The 24654-nt window shown below is 41.6% G+C and overlaps 1 protein-coding gene across 1 annotated transcript; it reads left to right on the forward strand.

Annotated features, from left to right (window-relative positions):
- The first annotated feature begins 4522 nt into the window (after positions 1–4522).
- Positions 4523–23259, forward strand: RBP4 (retinol binding protein 4). Its single transcript, XM_082269255.1, has 6 exons — positions 4523–4679; positions 5883–6022; positions 8214–8350; positions 10287–10393; positions 12943–13155; positions 22995–23259. The coding sequence occupies exons 2-6, from the start codon at positions 5912–5914 to the stop codon at positions 23015–23017; spliced, it is 591 nt and encodes a 196-aa protein (XP_082125381.1). The 5' UTR covers positions 4523–4679; positions 5883–5911; the 3' UTR covers positions 23018–23259.
- Positions 23260–24654: the final 1395 nt, after the last annotated feature.

The following is a 24654-nucleotide window of genomic DNA, read 5'->3' on the forward strand; positions in this document are numbered from 1 at the left end:
GAGAATCTGTGGTGCATCCTGAAATGGAAGGTGGAGGAGCGCAAGGTCTCTAACACCCACCAGCTCTGTGATGTCGTCATGGAGGAGTGGAAGAAGACTCCATTGGCAACCTGTGAAGCTCTGGTGACCCAAGAGGGTTAAGGTAGTTCTGGAAAATAATGGTGGCCACACAAAATATTGACACTTTGGGTCCAATTTGGACATTTTCACTTAGGGGTGTACTAATTTTGGTTGCCAGTGGTTTAGACATTAATGGCTGTGTGTTGAGGTATTTTGGGGGGACAGCAAATTTACACTGTTATACAAGCTGTACACTCACTACTTTACATTGTAGCAAAGTGACATTTTTTCAGTGTTGTCACATGAAAAGATATAATAAAATATTTACAAAAATGTGAGGGGTGTACTCACTTTTGTGAGATACTGTATACTTTAAGTATACACTCAAAATGTAATATCTCATATAAACCTTTTACAAGTGGATAACATTTAAAAAGTTGTTTTCGGTATTTTTAAATCTGCAGATTGTATTAAAAAAAAAACTATGATCTTGCTATGAAAGTCCTGTAGCAGGATGGTCATTTACTCACTATGCTAAGATGGAGGCATGGGCAACTTTAACTCATTTTCCCTCGACTCCTTGGGGACCTGACTTCCAGGCCCAGGGAAGAACAGCTCAGATTGGTCTCATTTAACGAGGAAAATTTATCTTGGCAAATGATCTGTGGGCAGGGGAGAGGCCCTCCACTGTCAGAACAGGAGTGCGGGCAGACAGGCAGGAGTCTAAAAGCATGCAGCTACTTCAGAAGACCCAGCTATTGTGGGGAGCACATCCCTGATTGCTAACAGGTTAATCCAGTTCTAGTGGTGTGCTCCCCCTGTGTCCTTGGGTCTTGGATTCCTCCAGCTGTTTGCCCGTGTTACCAAAACTACCCAAACTTCATAAAGAGTGACAATGTCTACTAAGATAAAAACCTCATAGACTGAAGTAATGATTCTCAACTTGACTCTTTGTTGTTAAAGACTCCTAAATAAATTATTCTAAGCAGCCACGTGTCACCCTGATTGAACCTCAGAGGCATTGTGTATGAAAAGCCCACGTTTGTGCAGCTTTCATATGATTGTGCTGCTTTCATTATTCTGCAGTGTATGCGTGTTTTTTGCCATCCTAAACCTTTTTTGCATTACTGCATCTAACTTTGCACAGTAAATTGCAAGATACAATTACTCTCCTACTGGTCATTTGTTTAACCACTTTTGCCCCATAAAGTTTACCCCCCCTTCTTGACCAGGCCATTTATTGCTATACAGCACTGTGATACTTTATCAGTGGACCTCAACCCTGGCCTACAGGGCCCACTAACAGGCCAGATTTTCAAGATAACTGAAATACATCCCAGGTGATATCATTTGCTGCTCAGTGATTGCAGTTCTCTAGTCTGCATCTCCCCAAGGTAATACCTAAAATCTGGCCTGTTAGTGGGCCCTGTAGGCCAGGGTTGAGGACCACTGCTTTAACTGACAATTGTGCTGTCGTCTGACGCTGTATCCAAATAAAATTGATGTCCTTTTTTCTCTCAAATAGAGCTTTCTTTTGGTGATATTTGATCACCTCTGCAATTTTTTTTTTTATTTTGCTCTATAAACAAAAAAAAACAATTTTTTTTCCTTTTTGCTCAAAAACATATCCATAAAAAATGTAAAAAATCTAATTTCTTTATCATTTTGGGCCAATATGTATTCCGCTACATGTTTTTGTTAAAAAAAAATCCCAATTAGCGTATATTGAATGGTTTAACCAAGAGTTATTGCGTCTACATACTATGGGATGGATTTATTTTTTTTACTAGTAATGGCAGCGATCAGTGATTTCTAGAGGAATGCGACATTGTGGTGGACAAATCCGACACTAAGTGACACTTTTTGGAGACCAGTGACACTAATACAGTGATCAGTGCTAAAAATCTGCACTGTCACTGCACTAATGACTCTGGCTGGGAAGGGGTTAACATTAGGGGCGATCAAAGTGTTAAATGTGTTCCTTGGGAGTGCTTTCCATCTGTGTGTGGGATGCTTTGACTGGGGGAAGACAGAGATCCATGTTCCTGCTGAGCAGGAACACAAGATCTCCATCTTCCACTCTCACAGAACGGTGGTCTGCCTTGCGTACATAGGCAGACCCCCATTCTGCCTCTCTCATGAATGATCGCCAGGTGCCGGCAAACATCGGGTCCACCAGACCCGCTGATTGGCTCCTGTTGTGTCCAATCACAGCAGGAGCGGGTCGCCAGCAGCGCACAAGCGTTTGACCCAGACCCAGTGCACTAAAAGACGTACATGTACATAATTTTGTGCAGATGGGCAGCCCTGCCACAGTATATCTTCCTGGGGCGGTCTGGAACAGGTCAATTACCCATTCTGTTAATCCTAGTACACATAAGCCGAATGTCGGGCGGCATCCAATTCAATAAAAACCAGCCAACATTCTGTTTGGGTGTTCTGTAGCTGGTTTGACAGAAGCTGGCTGGCTTCTGTCGAAGGGGCATGTCCCAAAAAGGTCTGCCGATTGGCTCCCAATCAGCACTCTCAGAAAATGGAGGGGGGGGCGGCATCCCCCTGTCAGAACACAATATAACAGCAAGGAGATCGCTGTACTAACATCGGATTGTTAGTACAGCAGCTCTTAACTGAGCTGACAGTTTGTTTTTGTTCTGCCCGCAGGGTTGAACGAAAAAGAACTTGTAGTGTGTAAATGCTTTGTCCCTGTGTTCCTGCACCTTGTCACATAGGCTTCCGATAGAGGCCAAAAGTGGCCATTTTATCATACATTATGCAGTGCACTGTTGTCACCATCACCAGCCCTGCACAGCTACAGACATGGGCGTCCACAGAAATTTTTTTAGGAGGGGGGCATCGTTTTAAGGTCACACATGCTTCGCCCCTTTTCACCCCCATAGATCCCCCTTTAGAGCAGGCCAGGCCAGGGTCCCCCATAGATCCCCCAATAGAGCAGGCCAGGGTCATCATAGATCCCTCTTTAGTTTTACCTTTTCACCTATATTCCCCATGCTACCAGTTTTTTCTGCACCACCAAGTTTTTACAGGTTCTCCCTGCAAAGAATATATATATATACATTTAGCCAATATGACCCCCTTTAAAGCAGGCCAGGATCCCCATAGATCCCCCTTTAGAGCAGGTCAGGGTCCCCATAGATCCCCCTTTAGAGCAGGCAAAGCCAGGGTCCCCCATAGATCCCCTTTAGAGCGGGGTCCCCGTAGATCCCTCTTTAGAGCAGGCAAGGGTCCCCCATAGATCCCCCTTTAGAGCAGGGTCCCCATATATCCCCCTTTAGAGCAGGCCAGGGTCCCCCATAGATCCCCTTTAGAGCAGGGTCCCCATATATCCCCCTTTAGAGCAGGCCAGGGTCCCCCATAGATCTCCTTTAGAGCAGGGTCCCCATATATCCCCCTTTAGAGCAGGCCAGGGTCCCCCATAGATCTCCTTTAGAGCAGGGTCCCCAAAGATTCCCCTCTTAAAGTAGCCTAGGAAATTTCCAGGGGAGGGGGCCCTTGCCCCCCCCCCTTTACCCCCCTTGTGGACGCCCATGACTGCAGTCATTGCGGGAGTCCTTGTGGACTTGTGGTTGCAGAAAGGCTTCAGGAGGTCAGCAGCCCTAAGATGGTAAAAACAACAAAAACAAGTATTTTGTTACAAAGAAAAGGTAATTGTTTTATAGTTCACAGTGCTTTATCAAATAAAATGTCTTTGGCTATAAATCTATTTAAGGAGGCACGGTCACCTTGCCTGTCCAGCCTCACTCCATCAAAACATTAAAAAATATAGCTACAAATCCAAGTTGATTTACTGAAGTCAAATAGGCTGCTAACCTATCAAGGGAATTTTCCCCAGAACTTAGTAAATGTGGTGAAGAATACCCAATCACATGCAAGGAAAGTAAAGAAAAAAGCATTTATGCTTGCACATGATTGGATGAGGGAAGTTAGCAGAGCTTCATCTCATTCACTAAGCTAATGGTAAATTCCCTAATGGTAAACTGAACAGTCTATTTGCCTTTAGAAAATCAATCTCTTAGTGCTTAATGTATATTGAGAAATCTTTGATACAGTGAAAGCTCTTAGCTGACATACGGTATGTTATGTGCAGTGATTCTAATATCAACATAGATGTAACTAATGGGAATTTTGACATTAAAAGATGAAACACGGATGTAATCTTCACTGGTATTCTTGTATGTGTTTCAAGAAAAACATTCAAACACTTGAACAGGACTGTACATGAATTGAGCGTGTGTGCCCTCCTGGAGAGCTGGCCTGTAGCCAGATACCTCCAAACCACGGATAAAGCTCCTAAAATCACAAATATCTCTTAGCAAATCCCCACCTCTCGGCGTACACAGAGTCATATTTTCTTTCCTCCTGAGATTGCTGTGGGGGGTTTTCACAGAGTCATGGGCTATGGGTTAAAGTGCATGGTTTGATGTTATGCAAGTTTGTTGAAGTGGGCCACTATCCAGTTGGGACTGGATATATTGGCAGCGTAAATATAGGTCTTTTACCTTACTGCTGGAGTTACGAAACTGTGTGACTGCGAGGCTGTATATAAGGCTCTCACCCAAGCATTCCTGGGTTTCTTACATCTGGGAGCAGCTGGATTTTCTGTAAGATGATCGTCCTCTCTATTAACTTCTCTCTGGACCTACTTCAGCTACCTGAACTGGCTCCTTTCATGATCATTAACATCTGACAGTGGAATTTATAATAGCAAATATTAATGGCAAATTATCTAAAGGCAGGATAGCATACATTTATGAGTTTTCCAATATAACAAATCATGTTTATTGCCATTATTATTAATTAGGATGCACTGTTTTATCATTGCTTTATTACTAGGTTATTTAAAACATAGATAATGTTCATTGGTGTTACAATTATTACTAATAATAATCATGATGTTACTGTTGTGACTATTATTCTTTTTTGTTTTCATGGCTGTTATTCTTAGTTGTAATTTTTGTACAATAATTTTAGCAAATATGGATAAAACCATATAATGGTATTTTTCCATAGTATTTTTGCACTTGTTAATATTTATGTTTTTAGTGTTGGTAGTGGTAGTGTTAGTGTTGTATATGTGGAACATTTCCATACCTGCTGTTTTTAAATACTTCTAGACTTACTAAATACAGGCAAATCGTGATGACTGTGCAAGTGTAGTAACCCATAGCAAATAACCCAACTTTATCTCCTAACACAGCTCACCAACTTACTGCCCTAAATGGTGATTTCATTTTTTGCTATGGATTAATGCACTTTCCAATATCGAATTATTATTACATTCCAAACTTCTCTAAATTGTCCAGTTTATATTTCCTTTTTATTACTAACTATTATTATATGTTATCGCTACAATTATTAAATTACTATATTTTAATTTAAAATAAAAGAACCCATATATATATATATATATATATATATATATATATATATATATATATATATACATATATATGTGTGCATGTATCTGTCTATATAGATAGATAGATAGATAGATAGATAGATAGATAGATAGATAGATAGATAGATAGATAGATAGATAGATAGATAGATAGATAGATAGATAGATAGATAGATGGATGGATGGATGGATGGATGGATGGATGGATGGATGGATGGATGGATGGATGGATAGATAGATAGATAGATAGATAGATAGATAGATAGATAGATAGATAGATAGATAGATAGATAGATAGATAGATAGATAGATAGATAGATAGATAGATAGATAGACTTTTTTTTTTAATATAACAGTTTGAGGAATTGATAAACTGTTTGCGTTTTTTCCCCCATATATTTAACAGTTTTTCTAGAGCTGGTCGTGCACTGAAAGATGGACCTCAAAGTCTTTGGGCTCTTTATTGCCCTGTTCTGCGTGTCTTCGGCAGAGAGGGAATGCCGTGTCAGCACCTTTAAAACCATGGAAACGTTTGACAGACAACGGGTACGCCACTTTGTTTTACATATACCTGTTTTATGGATTTTAGCATTTTTCTTTTCTCTACAACACTTAGAAAAGGCCTGTGAAATAGATGTCTAACTAATTTATTTTTTAATATTTTCCATCAATATGGGGCTGTTATTGTTAGCTTCTGGTGTAACTAATGCCCCGTACACACGTGCAGATTATCTGCAGACTTTTGTCTGCAGACTTACCTTTTCTATGTAGTGCAAGGGCCTGCCGGATTGCATACAAATTGAAAGTGTTTAGGTTTGACCTCATATTATATGGTTTTGGTAAGTCTGCAGACAAAAGTCTTCAGATAATCTGCACGTGTGTATGGGGCAAAAGTGTTCACAAACAGATATAGCAGTGCCTCTTGCAGTTGAAAATGTAACCATACCTGCATGGATTTACAATAGTTACTCCCTTTTTAACAAAAAAAAAACACAACTCTCAAATGTATATCTGCCTAACTGTATTTTGATGCTAAAAGTGCAGATAAATACCTGCCTGAAATCCAGAGAGCCCCTAACATCCTGTAAAGAGATGACATTGTTGCCTCTGTTGCACTGAGCTCTTTTGTACTACAGGGCACCCCTCTGATGGGAGATGAGAAATGGGAAGATGCTCTGTAGTCCAGCAGGGAGGTACTGAGTAACGATGACAACACTGTTATGAATTTTAGGGCAGCAGAGGCAGCATTGTGAGCTCATCAAAACAATTTAGTGGCTCACTGGATTTCTGGCAGATCAGAAGGTATTTTTTTTTGTTCTTGCAGTGTTTTTATAAGGACAAAACACATACAAATATAAATGTTTTGCAGAGATGTGCCACATATGTTTGTCTCAGACATAAACTGTAATATAGAAGGAAAACAATAACACTTTGTTTATAGAGCATCCGAGCAAAGCCTGTGGACAATGACCCCAAATAGTCTCATCTCTTCCAGGAGAGGGGGTGGCATATCCATCCTATGAGTCGTTTAGCACCATATGTAATCTGCTCTTCCCTAAAATGATCACTCCTTTTATTCTAATAAATGTGAGAGCTTTCTACATACTACCTCCAAATGGTGGTTAATAAGATTCATATACAATATTTCATATGAGCCTAAATAAATAGAAAAACACAAATAAATAGCAGAATACTGACATCATCTGAGATGGACATTTCATGTTTTATTAACTAAGTATACTCCGGGCAATAAAAAGATGAATTCTAGTTGGTTGCGGTGGATTAATCCACTAATTAGCATTTTTAGACCTAAACTTAAACATAGCCTATTTGAGATAAAATCAAAAGCCCTTTTCATGAAGACTAAAAATCTGTACCAATGAAACGAAAATCGGACGTGTTTTGACAGTCGACAAAAATTATATAGCCTGAACACCAGGATTTTTTCGGCCGAAAAGTCGGAGTCGGTTGTTGGAAGCACCATACTAACAAGCCGAAAATCGGCAGATTGGTCGTCGGACGAAATTTCCAGGCCGATTTTCTTCTCGTGTGTACGGGGCTTTAGTCTGGTGTTCCAGTAGTTAAAGTAATTGTAAACGATCACCTTGTAAAACAACCCATTCAGTTTAAAATAGAAATAAAGGGCAAAACATTTTTGTATAGATATAAAAAACATTATAAACACCTTTTTTTTATAAGTGATCACGTTCCCTCTTTTCTCCAGTGCATAAGAGCTGGGGGGGAGGAGAAGCAGCAGCATACTGAGCTTCCCTGTGAATGGCTGTGTAGCAGAGGCATGTCAGGACGAGTCTGATCATTGGAGGAGAGCAGGCTGAGTTCCCAGCATAGCTAGAGAACTGACCACGATGTGCTCTCCTGCTTAATGAGATCAGTTTTTAATAGTAAACCAAAGGGACTGGCAGGAAAACCAGGGATTTCAACCCAATGAAGCAGCACAAAGAGAAGAGGATACTTTCTCATACAAGTACATGTTACAGCAAGGACATATCAGGAATATGAAGTGTTGGGGCAACAATACTTTAATATTATTTCACAGTCAAACCCTTGTCCTTGGCTTCACCATGTGTCAGCACTCTACCCAATTCAGCAATTTTTTGTTCGATTACTTTTTTCTTTTTGTACTATTCCTGGAAATAACATCATAGGGGACGTTCTACCAAAATAATACACTGGCAAATCTATTGCATTGTATATTCATGTAATTGTATTTTTCCAGTATTCTGGAACCTGGTACGCAGTAGCCAAGAAGGACCCAGAAGGACTTTTCCTTTATGATGACATTGTGGCCCACTTCAATGTTGATGAGGAGGGAAAAATGACAGCCACAGCCAGAGGAAGAGTCTTTTTAATGGGGTAAGATATCTCTCTCCACTCATTTCACAGCAGCTGCCACTTTACCAGAATTATATCGTCAAGTCTTATTACTTTTGTAGATTTTTTGGAACCGCTGATGGGCGGGGCTTGGTGAAAGGGGTATGGTCTGGAGTCTCTGGACCAATAAGGTCAAATTTCAGACTGGGATATTGTTGGCAAACATCTAACTAGTGGCTAAGTATTTAGGTAATGGGGAAGGGGAGGCTTCTGTCCCAATTCGTTTACACACTTAAGTCACAAGGGCCAAGGAGGAGAAGAGGCGGGACTTTGATGATGCCAAAACACAATATACAATTATATAGAAAAAATATTTTTATAAAAATGTGAAAAGTTTATTAATAAAAAAACCATGTTAAAATATCCTCAATAGCAGGGGTGGAATGAAAACACACAAACCCATGTATCATTTCTCAACATAGACTTAAGAATATGGATACATAGCAGGTTGCAATCCCAATAAATTTTTTCCAAAGCTCTGACACATTTCGACCCGTTAGTCTTCCTCAGGGGATACTGGACCCCGTTAGTCTTCCTCAGGGGATACTGGACAATTAAATCACATGAGATTTTTCTAAAAATATAGGCACATATTCAGAGTATATACATACATCACATATCATAACAAAAAGCAACGAATGAAAAAAATAATTACAAGAATAACAAAAATAGTACATTGGATCCAACTATAAAATGGACCAGGATGGAACTGCCCTCCATTACCCTATGAAATCAAGGAACAAAAGATAGCAGACCAAATCAGCGCGCCCATTAAAGATATCTCATTATATAGGTGGTACAGATAATGTGCAGCAAGAGAGCCGCATATGCATATATTTATTTATAAAGAAGTTACAAAAAAACAAGTCCCCACTGTTATAATAAAATATATATAAAAACAGTTTAGAGATTGTGATAGTTATTAAAATGAACCCCCAGACACACAATTATGTTTAATATGCAAATTGAAGTCATTTAGCTGCATGTACCTTTTGTGTTTGGTTACCGTTTAATCCTGTTGCTGCCAGACCAACTTTTTTCAATTTTTTTTTACGCACATACCGAATTAGTAAATTATGCACTTTTGACCTGATTGATACCTAAAACCCCTAGCATGGCATATTTTCTGAAAGCTGAGCACCTCTAAAAATAAAATATGGTAATTGAAAATGTCGATATTGCATGTTATTTGCATAACGGACACGGCAGCAATGGAACTTGACAATTGTGGCAACTTTACTGCAGGTATTGCCTCTAGGGAACTGGGTCAAAGAAGCTCAGCAGCAGAATCCACGGGCCAGGTGCACGTGAATTCATCACATGCACTAACGGACCGGACTTTAACCGGGGGCGGGTAGGGTGTAGTCCGTGGGTCCTGGGTTGCCAACCCCTGGTCTACTGCTTCTACTTTACTCTTAAGTCAAAGGGTGAGGGTGGGGGGAGACATGTAAGTGTTACTATCTCTGGTTTTACCACATAGGGCTGTGCTGTGTGGCAAGGCTGTGTAAATCAGCTGCAGAATACTTTCATAATCCCAAAGGGAAATAATTAGTTATTAACCACTTTACCACCGGAGGATTTTGCTGTCTTACGTCCGGGCCACTTTTTGCAATTTGCAACTTTTTGACTGAACACAGCGGGAGCGCGCCTCCGGCGGCGCACGCGCCGCGCCTAGAAGGGGGAGGGTCTGCCGACGTAGGTCTACGTCGTCAGACCTACAAGAGCCACTTTGCCGCAGTAGCATCAAAGTAAGCAGCGGTAAAGTGGTTAATATTAAGAGTGGATAAATAGAAATACCATTCCTTTACAGGTAACACAGCTCCCAGATATGGTATTTATTTCATGGCTGAATTTATTTGGTTGCCCGGAGTTCAGGTTTAGTGGTGTAACTTTAGATATACTTGTGCTTTGTTTGTAGCACCATTGAAGTATGCGCTGATATGGTGGGGCTCTTCCAGGACACAGATGAGCCTGGCAAATTTGTTATGAAGTACTATGGACTGGCATCCTATCTTGAAAAAGGAGGTAAGCAAATCAGTGAAAAAATTGTTGTAGCCTGGGTGTAGTAAATCTGACTACAAATAACTCAATATTTCTGCATGAAGTTTGCTCTAGGTACTCCGGTTTCCTCCCACACTTTAAAGACATGCTTGTAGGTTATTTGGCTCCTGTCTAAATTGGCCCTAGTATATGTACAGTATCTATAAATGTGAGTTTGGGACATTGAATTGTAGGCTCCTTGAGGGCGGGGACTGATGTAAATGTACAATATACACTATATTGCCAAAAGTATTGGGGTGCCTGCCTTAACCTCCCTGGCGGTATGATTATGTCAGGAATTACATACCAAAAGCGGTACAATTGTTTTCATGGAAATTTGGCGTTATGTATTAAAGGCCTACAATTCTTAGTAATTACTGACTTAAACCTGACCAAAACAAGACTCTAGTAGACATCCCAGATGTGATAAATTTGAAACACAAACACATGAATTATAATCGAATCAATAATATTATTTTATTATTTAATATATAATATATATAATAAAATTATATTATTGATTAGATTATAATTCATGCATTATATATTATATATAGATATATGTGTATATATATATATATAATATATAAACGCATGAATTATAATTGAATCAATAATATAATTTTATATATATATATGTGTGTGTGTGCATATATATATATATATATATATATATATACATACATATATATATGCATATATACTGTATATATATATATATATATATATATATGCATATATGTATATGCATGTATATATATGTGTATATATATATATATATATATATATATATATATGCATATATATATATATATATATATATATATATATATATATATATTATGTGTTTTGTGTTTTGTGCAACTTTTTTTTTTTTTTTTTTTTTGAATTTCCCTCCCTAGTTCCGCTCCCATGCAGCATTGCTGCTGCAGGGAACGGAACTAGGAAGTGATCAGACCGACGGAGGGACGGAGGAGTGGCGGAACTCTCAGCTGGCGATCTCAGCAATGAGAGATCATCGCTGGATCGCCAGGATAAGGTAAGAGAACACCGCTGCGCTCTCTGCAATCCACCCCGAGCGTGACTCGGGGTTACCGCTCCTGATATGAAAAATCAACCCCGAGTCACGCTCGGGATTACCGCCTAGGAGGTTAACACACACATGAACTTTAACCACTTGCCGACCGCCGCACGACTATCTACGGCGGCGGTCAGCCCCTCACAGGCAAAGTGACGTAGGTCTACGTCGCTCGCCTGTGAGGGTTTAGGGAGCGAGCGCGCGCCGCCGGAGGCGCGCTCCCGCTCCCGCGTGGTCACGGACCCCCCCGCGCGTGTGACCGGCGGACCCGATCGCCGCCGGCCACTCTGCGATCGGCGGGGGAGAGGGAGAAAGTCAGGCAGCTTGTGTAAACAAGCTGCCTGTCATTCTCCTTTCTGTATGAGAGATGATCACATGGATCTACTATGTAGATCCAGTGATCACTCTGCATACAGTTGAAGCCACAGCCAATCACAGTTAGAATCACGCCCCTAGGGACACACACAGCCCCTCCCTCTCAAATAAAGTTAACCCCTTCACTACCAGTGTATTTTTACAGTAACAGTGCATATATATATAGCACTGATCACTGTAGAAATGTCACTGGTAACCCCAAAAGTGTCAAAAATGTCAGTCAAGGGTCCGATCTGTCTGCCGCAATGTCGCAGTACCGCAAAAAAAATCGCAGATCGCCGCCATTACGCGTTAAAAAAAAAACAACAAAAATGACAAAAATCTTTCCCTTTGTTAGTAAACGCAATAACTTTTGCGCAAACCAATCAAAATACGCTTTTTGCGATTTTTTTTACCAAACATAGGTAGCATAAAACAAATTGGCCGAAAATATTAAAAAATTTTGATTTTTACATTTTTTTTGGGGGGAATTTCATATAAAAAAAGGGAAAAATATTGCTATTTTTGCAAAATTTACGCTCTTTTTTTGTTTATAGCGCGTGATCAAAAAATCGCACAGGTGATCAAATACCGCCAAAAGAAAGCTCTGTTTGTGGGAAAAAAAGGACGCCAAATTCGTTTAGGTACAGCGTCGCACGACCGCGCAATTGTCCGTTAAAGTCACGCAGTGCCGAATCGCAAAATACCCTCTGGTCGTTTAGCAGCCAAATCCTCCGGGGCTTAAGTGGTTAATGGCATCCCAGTCTTAGTCCGTAGGGTTCAATATTGAGTTGGCCCACCCTTTGAAGTTAAAACACCTTCAACTCTTCTGAGAATGTTTGACCATTCTTCTAGAAGCGCATTTGTGAGGTCAGGCACTGGTGTTGAAAAGGCCTGTCTCGCAGTCTTCGCTCTAATTCATCCCAAAGGTGTTCTGTTGGGTTTAAGTCAGGACTCTGTGCAGGCCAGTCAAGTTCCTCCACCCCAAACTCACTCATCCATTTGTGAATACTTTAAAATCTGAGCAGGCAGCAGAATTTATATGATTGTGTTAACATTGAGTGTGAAATTTACCTTTACATCCTATTTATTCTGTGTGCAGTTGATAATCACTGGGTGGTAGACACAGATTACGATAACTATGCCATCGTCTACTCATGTCGCGAGATGGGTGACAACGGAGAGTGTTTGGATGATTACTCCTTTATCTTCTCTCGAAATCAAAACGGACTTACTCCAGAGGCACAGAGAATTGTCAGAAAAAGGCAGTCTGAATTGTGCTTGGACAGAAAATACAGAATTGTGCCTCAAAATGGTAAGAATAATTTAACCACCAATATTTAAAAAAAATAGCTTTTTTAATCAGGTAATATAAAATATATATGTGAATATTTTTAAATTATGATTTCTAGCCATAAGATGGGGCTCTGTGCTCATTTTTATTGTTGACCAGGCTAATCTTAACTGTTTTGCTGAGGAAAAAAATGCCTCTTTTTGGCCTTTTAGCTAAGATCAAGTATAGTATATGTTGTTATCAGAGACTCGATATCCTTTATGTCTATGAGGGTAAAAGCAAGGAGTATTTCCTGGTATGTAAGGGGCATGGTGGGTATCTTTTCCTCCTGGGTTGATTTTTACCTGAGACACTAGGCCAGAGCTCTTGTAGCCCATTACCTCCTGGAAGGGATAAGTCTATCTGATCTTGCCAGGAGAAAATATCCTGCAATGCTGGCTGCCCCTGAGGGAGGCAGTCCACATGCAGATTGACGGTGAGAAGCTCACTGTGCTTTTAGTATGGCACTGGCACATTCACATTGAGGATGAGAAGAATACTGTGCTTTCAGTATGGCTCTATGGTCATGGCACATTCATACTGAAGATGAGAAGTTCACTGTGTTCTAAACATGGCAGCATGGTCATGGCACATTTATATTGAGGGTGAGAAGCTCAATGTGCTTTTAGTATGGCACTATGGTCATGGAACATTAATATTGAAGGTAAGAAGCTTGCTGTGCTCTTCGTATGGCACTATGGCCATGGCACAATAATAAGGAAGGTGAGAAGCTTTCTGTGCTCTTTATATGGCACTATGGCCATGGCACATTAATATTGAAGGTGAGAAGCTTGCTGTGCTCTTCGTATGGCACTTTGGCCATGGCACATTAATATTGAAGGTGAGAAGCTTGCTGTGCTCTTCGTATGGCACTATGGCCATGGCACATTAATATTGAAGGTGAGAAGCTTGCTGTGCTCTTCGTATGGCACTATGATCATGGCACATTAATAATGAAGGTGAGAAGCTTGCTGTGCTCTTCGTATGGCACTATGGCCATGGCACATTAATATTGAAGGTAAGAAGCTTGCTGTGCTCTTCGTATGGCACTATGGTCATGGCACATTAATAATGAAGGTGAGAAGCTTGCTGTGCTCTTCATATGGCACTATGGTCATGGCACGTTAATATTGAAGGTGAGAAGCATGCTGTGCTCTTCGTATGGCACTATGGCCATGGCACATTAATATTGAAGGTAAGAAGCTTGCTGTGCTCTTCGTATGGCACTATGATCATGGCACATTAATAATGAAGGTGAGAAGCTTGCTGTGCTCTTCGTATGGCACTATGGCCATGGCACATTAATATTGAAGGTAAGAAGCTTGCTGTGCTCTTCGTATGGCACTATGGTCATGGCACATTAATATTGAAGGTAAGAAGCTTGCTGTGCTCTTCGTATGGCACTATGGTCATGGCACATTAATAATGAAGGTGAGAAGCATGCTGTGCTCTTCGTATGGCACTATGGCCATGGCACATTAATATTGAAGGTGAGAAGCTTGCTGTGCTCTTCGTATGGCACTATGGTCATGGCACATTAATAATGAAGGTGAGAAGCTTGCTGTGCTCTTCGTATGGCACTATGGTCATGGCACGTTAATATTGAAGGTGAGAAGCTTGCTGTGCTCTTCGTATGGCACTATGGTCATGGCACATTAATAATGAAGGTGAAAAGCTTGCTGTGCTCTTCATATGGCACTGTGGTCATGGCACATTCACAAGCTTCTTTTATTCACCTGCCTCCAGGGCTGGGCCTTTTGATTAAAGCCTGGTACACACTACTGTTTTTTTTTTTCTTCCGTTTAACTCAGCGGGCCGAATAAAAAAAACTGAACAGCTCAGGAGGAGCCGCTGTACTAACAACTTTTTTGCTGATTGGCAGACCTTTTTCGATCATGCCCCAGTACACACGGGACGAATGTTGTGTTTTAATTGAACCAGCTGACATTACGCCCATGTGTACTAGGCTTAAGAGTAGAGGAATCTGTACACCAGGCCAGAAGGCCAGCTTTTGATCTACATATTGGCCCCCATTTCACCTATTTTGCATTCCACATTACTCTTTACTCACTGACTGTAGGGTGTAGGTTTTTGAGCCTACCCTGAAATCTGAGGGGGAACATGCAAGGCTTTTAGGTAGGGTTCTCCACTGACCTAGGGTCAACCCAATACTATTACTAAGTTGTACTGGCTTTGGCTGGTCCCTTGAAGGAATGGGTTCTACCTGGCTTTGGCTAGGACATAGAGTGTATTTTTTACCCATGTCCAGAGCCTTGCAACCCGAGAGATTGTAGTGATATACCTTGTGCACTGTTTTGTGTTCACTTTTTTGCACTTGCTCCTTGTTTGCTGCTCTATAAGCTATGATAAGAAAAGCTGTTTACTAACCTCAATAGTTCATATTACACTTATTTAAATAGTAAAAAAAACTATAGATCATCAGCTTGAAAATTATTTTAAAAAAAAATGAATACCTTTCAAATGAAATTGCCCCAAAATCCTATCTTTAGCATTCATGAAAAGCACAACAGGCAATTCACCCTCCATAAAACAATGCAGACAGAACTTGCACACAGAGGTCAAATTGTAGGAAAACCAGTATTAGCTTCATAGTCATGACAGGGTCCTCTCAAACACAACAACCTAGTAAAATGAATAAGGTTATTAAAGTAAAGTTATTCACTGCTATTTCATTTTTTTATTTTGTGAAGCGCCATTTCAGCCGATAAGATTTACCAATAGGGCAGAGCCTGATTACTTGGCTTAATAAATACCATGCAGCTGTATTTACCTCAATAATTCCGTCATCTGTAATTTAAAAAAAAATGACCCTTCATAAATTGGTTCTACAAAGTTCACTTTATTTACTAAGTCCAGTGAACATTTACTTTGTATATACTCCATCTACATGCTAGACATGCTTCACTTAGCAAAGTAAATGTTCAGGGAGCTTAGTAAATAGGTTGAGTTCAGTACAATTCTTTACTTGATTTATCAGTTGAGGTTCCATGCTGGCCATATAGGTATTCATTTACTAAAGGAGGTCATGGTGAAATATAAAGTTTTGATTGGAGTTGGGCTTTAAATAAAATAAATGTTCTCTGAAAGTGATTCTAAACTTGGTTTAAATTAAAAAAATTCTTTTCAAGTATGTATTCTTAATTTTATAAGTAGCTTCTATTGCCCTTAGCCTCCTCCAAAACACTAAATTCCTTTTCTTTTTGGCTTTTGTGATCCTACTGTTAGAAGGTGGGGTGGGGTGGCAACATTCATTCTCTATTGTCCCACTGTAGGTAGGCATAGGCGTGCGCAGGGGGTGTGCCCGCTGGGCTTGGGCACACTCTAATCACCCCGTAGGGCACAGATTCTTCCTGCTGATATTGTACCAAAGCCCCCTATTGTACCAAAGCCAAAGGGCTCCTAAAAAAAAAATTGTAAAAAATAATAAAAAAAAATAAAAAACTACTGACACCATCCACTGCCCTACAGACACCAACCTTTACCCTACTGACAACTTCACTGCTCTACTGACACCATCCATGCTTTAATACATTTGGGGTGCACACTTTAATGCAACAGGCTGGGCACACCTATGTATGTATAAATTTAGCCTAGGGTGACCAGACGTCCCCAGTTTCCAGGGGCAGTCCCTGGACTGAGGACACTGTCCCTGGACCAAGTCTGTCCCTGGTTTTGTCCCTGGCACTGATCTGTGCAGCGGTGGGGGGAGTTACAAGCACTGATCTTCCTGTATAGCTTTCAATGAAGCAGCTGACAGCCGCTTCTCCTCCTCTTCCTCTCGCGGCTGTCAGCTGCTACATTAAAAGCCACATAGGGAGATCAGTGCATGTAACTCCCCCCACTGCTGCACAGATAATCCCCAAATTCCCATCAAATGTCCCTAATCTCTGGGCCCCGTGTCCTCCTCTGGCTCCCCATGTCCTCCTCTGGCTCCCCATGTCCTCCTCTGGCTCCCCGTGTCCTCCTCTGGCTCCCCGTGTCCTCCTCTGGCTCCCCGTGTCCTCCTCTGGCTATTCGGATCTTCTGTGCTCCCCCTGCTCCCCTCTGTGCTTCTCCGGTCCCCCTCTGTGCTCCTCCGGTCCCCAACCCCCCTCATCCTGGATCTGTCAGAATGGAGAGCAGAGGAAGGAGCCGGTAAATATGTCATTTACCGAGTCTTACCTTTTCTGAATGAGCAGAGTCAGTGATCACTGACTGTTCATTCATTACTGAGCATCGTAAACAGTGTTTGTGATGCTTCGGTTTATGAATGAACAGGAGCCTACGTATGTCTCCTGTCCATTCATCTTCAGTGCAGCTGAGGCTGCAGAGAAAGGGACTGGGGAATCTGTGTCCTCAGTCCCTTTCTCTGTCACCAAAGCCCACCAACAGGGCTGATTAAAAAAAAAAAAAGTAAAAACTGTAATAAATATTTAAAAATTACATATTAAAAATAATAAAGACTAAAATTTTAAAAAAAACACTGATGTTGGCCACCCCTCCGCCGCCCCCCCCCCCCCCCCAAAAAAAAGCATTGTAAAAAAAAAGAAAAAAAAACAAGAAAAAATCTAAATTGTAAAAAAAAAAATAATAATAAAAATTAAAAACCTACTCACACCGACCACTTCTCTACTGACACCATCCACTGCCCTTCTGATATGATCAACTGCCAACCCCCCCCCCCCCCCAAAAAAGAATTGTGAAAAAAAAAGAAAGAAATATATTTGTAAAAAATGTTTAAATAAAAGTAAATAAATGAAAAACTACAGACACTGTCCATTGCTCTACTGACACCATCCAGCCATAATCGTCCACAACCCCCATCCCCAACCGAAGCACTTTGAAAAAAATATTTGAAAAAAAAGAATAAAAATAAAATTGTAAAAAAATAATACAAAATAAAAACAATAACAATAAGAAACTACTGACACCATCCACTGCTCTACTGACACCGTCCACTGTCCTCACAAAATGTTTGTAAAAAAATAATACAAAAATATAATTGTAAAAAATAATAAAAAATAAAATTTTAGGCGAAAAAAAAGTTGACATTGTCTATTGCTCCACTGATACTATTGACTGCCCTACTGACACCACCCTGCACATACTACCCACCTATATGGTTATACTCCACACTCTTCTCCTGCACATTCTACCCACCGCCATATACTCCACACTCTTCTCCTGCACATACTACCCACCACCATATACTCCACACTCTTCTCCTGCACATTCTACCCACCGCCATATACTCCACACTCTTCTCCTGCACATACTACCCACCACCTTATACTCTACACTCTTCTCCTGCACATACTACCCACCGCCATATACTCCACACTCTTCTCCTGCACATACTACTCACCTCCTTATACTCTACACTCTTCTCCTGCACATACTACCCACCACCATACACTCCACACTCTTCTCCTGCACATTCTACCCACCGCCATATACTCCACACTCTTCTCCTGCACATTCTACCCACCACCATATACTCCACACTCTTCTCCTGCACATACTACCCACCACCATATACTCCACACTCTTCTCCTGCACATACTACCTACCACCATATACTCCACACTCTTCTCCTGCACATTCTACCCACCGCCATATACTCCACACTCTTCTCCTGCACATTCTACCCACCACCATATACTCCACACTCTTCTCCTGCACATACTACCCACCACCTTATACTCTACACTCTACTCCTGCACATACTACCCACCACCATATACTCCACACTCTTCTCCTGCACATTCTACCCACCACCATATACTCCACACTCTTATCCTGCACATTCTACCCACCACCATATACTCCACACTCTTCTCCTGCACATACTACCCACCACCATATACTCCACACTCTTCTCCTGCACATACTACCCACCACCATATACTCCACACTCTTATCCTGCACATTCTACCCACCGCCATATACTCCACACTCTTCTCCTGCACATACTACCTACCACCATATACTCCACACTCTTCTCCTGCACATACTACCTACCACCATATACTCCACACTCTTCTCCTGCACATACTACCCACCACCATATACTCCACACTCTTCTCCTGCACATACTACCCACCACCTTATACTCTACACTCTACTCCTGCACATACTACCCACCACCTTATACTCTACACTCTTCTCCTGCACATTCTACCCACCGCCATACACTCCACACTCTTCTCCTGCACATTCTACCCACCACCTTATACTCTACACTCTTCTCCTGCACATTCTACCCACCGCCATATACTCCACACTCTTCTCCTGCACATTCTACCCACCGCCATATACTCCACACTCTTCTCCTGCACATACTACCCACCACCATATACTCCACACTCTTCTCCTGCACATACTACCCACCACCTTATACTCTACACTCTACTCCTGCACATACTACCCACCACCTTATACTCTACACTCTTCTCCTGCACATTCTACCCACCGCCATATACTCCACACTCTTCTCCTGCACATACTACCCACCACCATATACTCTACACTCTTCTCCTGCACATACTACCCACCACCTTATACTCTACACTCTACTCCTGCACATACTACCCACCACCTTATACTCTACACTCTTCTCCTGCACATTCTACCCACCGCCATATACTCCACACTCTTCTCCTGCACATACTACCCACCACCTTATACTCTACACTCTTCTCCTGCACATACTACCCACCGCCATATACTCCACACTCTTCTCCTGCACATACTACTCACCACCTTATACTCTACACTCTTCTCCTGCACATACTACTCACCACCTTATACTCTACACTCTTCTCCTGCACATACTACCCACCACCTTATACTCTACACTCTTCTCCTGCACATACTACCCACCACCATATACTCCACACTCTTCTCCTGCACATACTACCCACCACCTTATACTCTACACTCTACTCCTGCACATACTACCCACCACCATATACTCCACACTCTTATCCTGCACATACTACCCACCACCTTATACTCTACACTCTTCTCCTGCACATACCACCCACCACCTTATACTCTACACTCTTCTCCTGCACATACTACCCACCACCTTATACTCTACACTCTTCTCCTGCACATACAACCCACCACCTTATACTCTACACTCTTCTCCTGCACATTCTACCCACCACCATATACTCCACACTCTTCTCCTGCACATACTACCCACCACCATATACTCCACACTCTTCTCCTGCACATACTACCCACCACCTTATACTCTACACTCTTCTCCTGCACATACTACCCACCACCTTAGCTGATCATTATATTGGTGTCACTGTTAATATCAGCGTCAGTTAAGCAAGCCATAGATGATTAGAATCTTGTCTGGTTTAGCAGGGACCAGCTAAGATTCGAACCATCTCTGGGTGCAGCCCTGAACTCTGCACATAGCGCACCCCTGAACTCTGCACTCTGTACATAGTGCATCTCTGCGCTTCTTTGGTAAGAATAAAATACAAAATATGCATTAAAAAGCTTTTTCTTTATCTTATCTTCTTAACATTTGGTAGTCATTGTCCAAAAAATTCTAAAAAGTATCTTTTATTTATCTCATGGATGAAATGTGAGAAATAACGTATATATCATGCAATCATTCCATAAATACATACCGCATACACTGCACACTGCATATAACATTTTTTTAGAAATGATGCTTATAAAATAGTTTACCATTAAAAAAAATATGTCCCCGGATTTTATTTAAAGAGGAAGTAAACCCTCCTCAGGAAGTTGTACCTATAGGTAAGCCTATATTAAGGCTTACCTATAGGTACTGTAAATATCTCCTAAACATGCACCGTTTAGGAGATATTTACCTTTAATGCAGCCAGTGACGTCACTGGCGCATGCGCTCTGAAGGAACGGCAGATCGTGCCGTTCCTTCAGAGCCCCGTGCCGTGACCGTCGGCTCCCGCGCGCGTGCGCGGGAGTGACGTCACCGCGGCTCCGGCCAATCAGATGGCCGGATGCCGCGATCCCGGAAGACGGGCGACTATACATGTCGCCCGTCATACAGGTAAGCGGACGGCACGGCGGGGGCTCGTTCTAAGGTAAGTATTTCATAATGAGCTAGTATGCGATGCATACTAGCTCATTATGGGTTTCTCTTTCAGGATTTAAAGAAGAGGAAAAAAAAAAATCTCGGTGTACAACCTCTTTAAAAAATCTGGTCACCTTAACTTAGCCCCCTTTCTTGCTTGCTCCTTAGATGGACTATGGGATTTGTAGTGTGCATAGAGAAGTATACATGACCGCAACTAATGCGAACTGCTAGTTCCAAACAGACCGAAGTGGGGGGTGGGGGTGTACAGGAGCTCACAGGGGATGCTACAAAGTGGCAGAAAAGCACAGCAAGAAGCAATTTCATGTAGTGTAGTCAGTGAAGGATGTGTATGAATTATTTTTGAAGAATAGGGATATCATTTAGTGTCTCTTTAACACAGGGCAAAAGGGGCAGCTGCCCCGGGCCCAGTCATTGTTGTGGGGCCCAAAGCAGCTGGCCCCTGAGCCTGCACTGCCTGCAAATAGTTGGTAAGTGTATTTGGGAGGGCCCAAGAAACTTTTTGCCCAGGGTCCAATCAATAATAAAGACGGCCCTGCTTTATGAATAAAGCTTCAACAGGTGAGGCAACTTTTAAATAGTATGAATGTATTTCCACCAATTATCAAACATATATATAGGAAGATGGTTATTGATTCCATTTTATTTTAATGAATATTGATAGCAACAGTTAAATGGCTGCTGACAGCAGACAAAACATTCAGTAAATATTTAAAAGGTTTCATAAGTCAGTAACACTTTTAGATATGTACATTAATGCAGCTCGGCATTCAGTAATAAATAACTTCATGTATTCTGAAGCAGTGTAATTACCTTATCTTAATTACTTTAATTTGACCTACTATCAGCCTAAGACTCGGTACAGCACAGTTCAGAAAGGGGGAGAGAGAAGCAGCCAGGTGTGTTGAAGTGCAAGAAGCATGCTGAGAGAGGGAGACAGCAGAGTGACAGGGAGACGAGCTCAGTTGAGTGCCGCTTCTCTTTCTACTGTCCACTAACATGGTTGGAGTAGGGAAGAGACCTGTGAGTCAAAGTGAGAGTGCAACAGAGAAAGATCAGGTCCACTTCCCTGCAAGACAAGACTGTGCTATGTACAGAGCTGTGTTAATCTCAGGATTGGATGGACAGAAATAGAAATGCGTATGATATGTAAAATAACTTGCCTTTTATCTGTACCTGGCTCTGAGAAGACAGCTGAGCTAGTTTGTTTTCTTCTGGGCAATATTAGGGCTCCTTTACACAGGTAGCTGGGGGACAGTAAAAACAGGAGACTAAGCCATGGATTTACGCCCCCCACCTTCTAGTGGCCAAGTTCTATAATTACAGCTGTACACATGCCGCAGCAGTTTCAACTTTGACACGCGACACTGCCTGGTAAACTCGCCCATTATGGTCAATGTTAGTGCGCTGGTTTTGGCTCGTAGTTAAGGTGCCGTATTTTGATACGAAATCCCCCTTGAGGTTTAAAGGAAAAACAGGCATTAAAGGGGCGGCTAGATTACCTCCTGACTGCCTAGCAGACGCTATTCTACCTACTGCTGAAAGGTGATCCACCATAGATCCCTTTTCAGGAGGCAGTAGACATTGCCGCCAGTGTGAAGGATCCTTACACACATTCACCAAAAATATAGCCATTGGTAAATATCCATCTGCCATTCACATAAAGGACCTACCTATATTCTGAAGTTAACCCGCTTATCTTATCTGATTACAGGTGTCTGCAATAACAGCTGGTGATTTCCCATCTACAAGAAGAAAGTCACTGAAACATCTTATTTTATGTCAATGAAACTTTAATAGACCTTGGATCTGAGGCACCCAATGGATGATTTATAGCACCAATGTACATATTTTATACAAGGTTTAATTGTATAATGTTTATAGCACTTCAGAAAGTAATCTGTGGGCACCTTTCATTATGTCTGTGATTTAGGTTTCCAGGTATGAAGCAATAAATATACACATACATTCTAAAACCACTCCATTTATTGATTCTTTTAAGTTTCAGCATTTTATTCATGTCTGCACTTTAAAATGACCTGAAATCGTAATCTTTGATGAGCGAATAGGAAATGTTCTCTCATGCAGTAGGTGGAGCATTATGTACAATTTCTAGGCAGCTTAAAGATTTTCAAACAACGGATAGAAATAAATGCAAATCCTGTCCTGCAAATATGGCAGCTTTGCTAAAAAGTTAATCACTTGACAGTAGTCGGAATTCTTTATAAAGCAATGCCATAGCTCCCAACTGTCCCTGATTTCGAGGGACTGGCCCTGATTTCGAGGGGCTGTCCCTGATTTCGAGGGACTGCCCCTGATTTCGATGGACTGCCCCTGATTTCGATGGACTGCCCTTGATTTCGAGGGACTGTCCCTGATTTCGAGGGACTGCCCCTGATTTCGAGGGACTGTCCCTGATCTCAAGGGACTGTCCCTGATTTTGATGGACTGTCCCTGATTTCGATGGACTGTCCTGATTTCGAGGAACTGCCCCTGATTTCGAGGTACTGTCCCTGATTTCGATGGACTGTCCCTGATTTCGAGGGACTGCCCCTGATTTCGAGGGGCTGCCCCTGATTTCGAGGGACTGTCCCTAATTTGGAATAAAGTCCCTCTGTCCCTCTTTCCTTCTCATTTGTCCCTCATTTTGGTCTGATCTATATAGTTGTATATAGAATGCACTTTTTATCTTTCAAAAAGTGTTTCCCAGTGCTGAACCTTTCATCCAATTTCTTAATTTCTACATTTGTAAACTCCAAAAGCCAGTATAAACCAATAGTAGAGGTAAAAAAGCACTTGTGGGTTTACCAAATTTTTTTTTTTTTGCACAATTCTCCTTTAAGAGGGCGTGGCAGGGGGTGTGTCCTATGCCTACATAAGTTTGATAATTGGTGTCCCTCAGTCTGATCCCAGAAAGTTGGGAGGTATGCAATGCAACCAGCCTCCAGAGAGCGCCTCACATGGGCAGTGCGCATGCCTGCAGCTTGGCCTGTATCACAGCCATGGAACCCTATTGAGAAAGGCTTTTTCTGTATGTGGGAGACATGAGGAAGCCAGCAGTGGGTGTGTTTGGCTGTGTCTTATTCATTACAAATAGGGTTGCCACCTTTTCTTCAAGCCAAACCCGAACACTTTAGTATCGCACATTTTTTTTTTTTGTGTAGTATACACTATAGGATTGTAAAAAACCTAGGGCACCGTTGGGGTACATGCCCCGGTGGATTGATATATAAAAGGGGCAAGGACTTTAATTTAATTGTCGGGAGCCACTGCACAAGGATTACCCCACTGCTGAGCAATAAGCATTAACAAGTTATGGTCCTTCCTCAGCCCCAGCTGCTGCCCGATATGCACTAGTTCTGTTCCTTCCCCTG

The sequence above is a fragment of the Pelophylax lessonae genome, assembly GCF_965119305.1.
Source record: "Pelophylax lessonae genome assembly, chromosome: 9".
Taxonomy (NCBI): domain Eukaryota; kingdom Metazoa; phylum Chordata; class Amphibia; order Anura; family Ranidae; genus Pelophylax; species Pelophylax lessonae.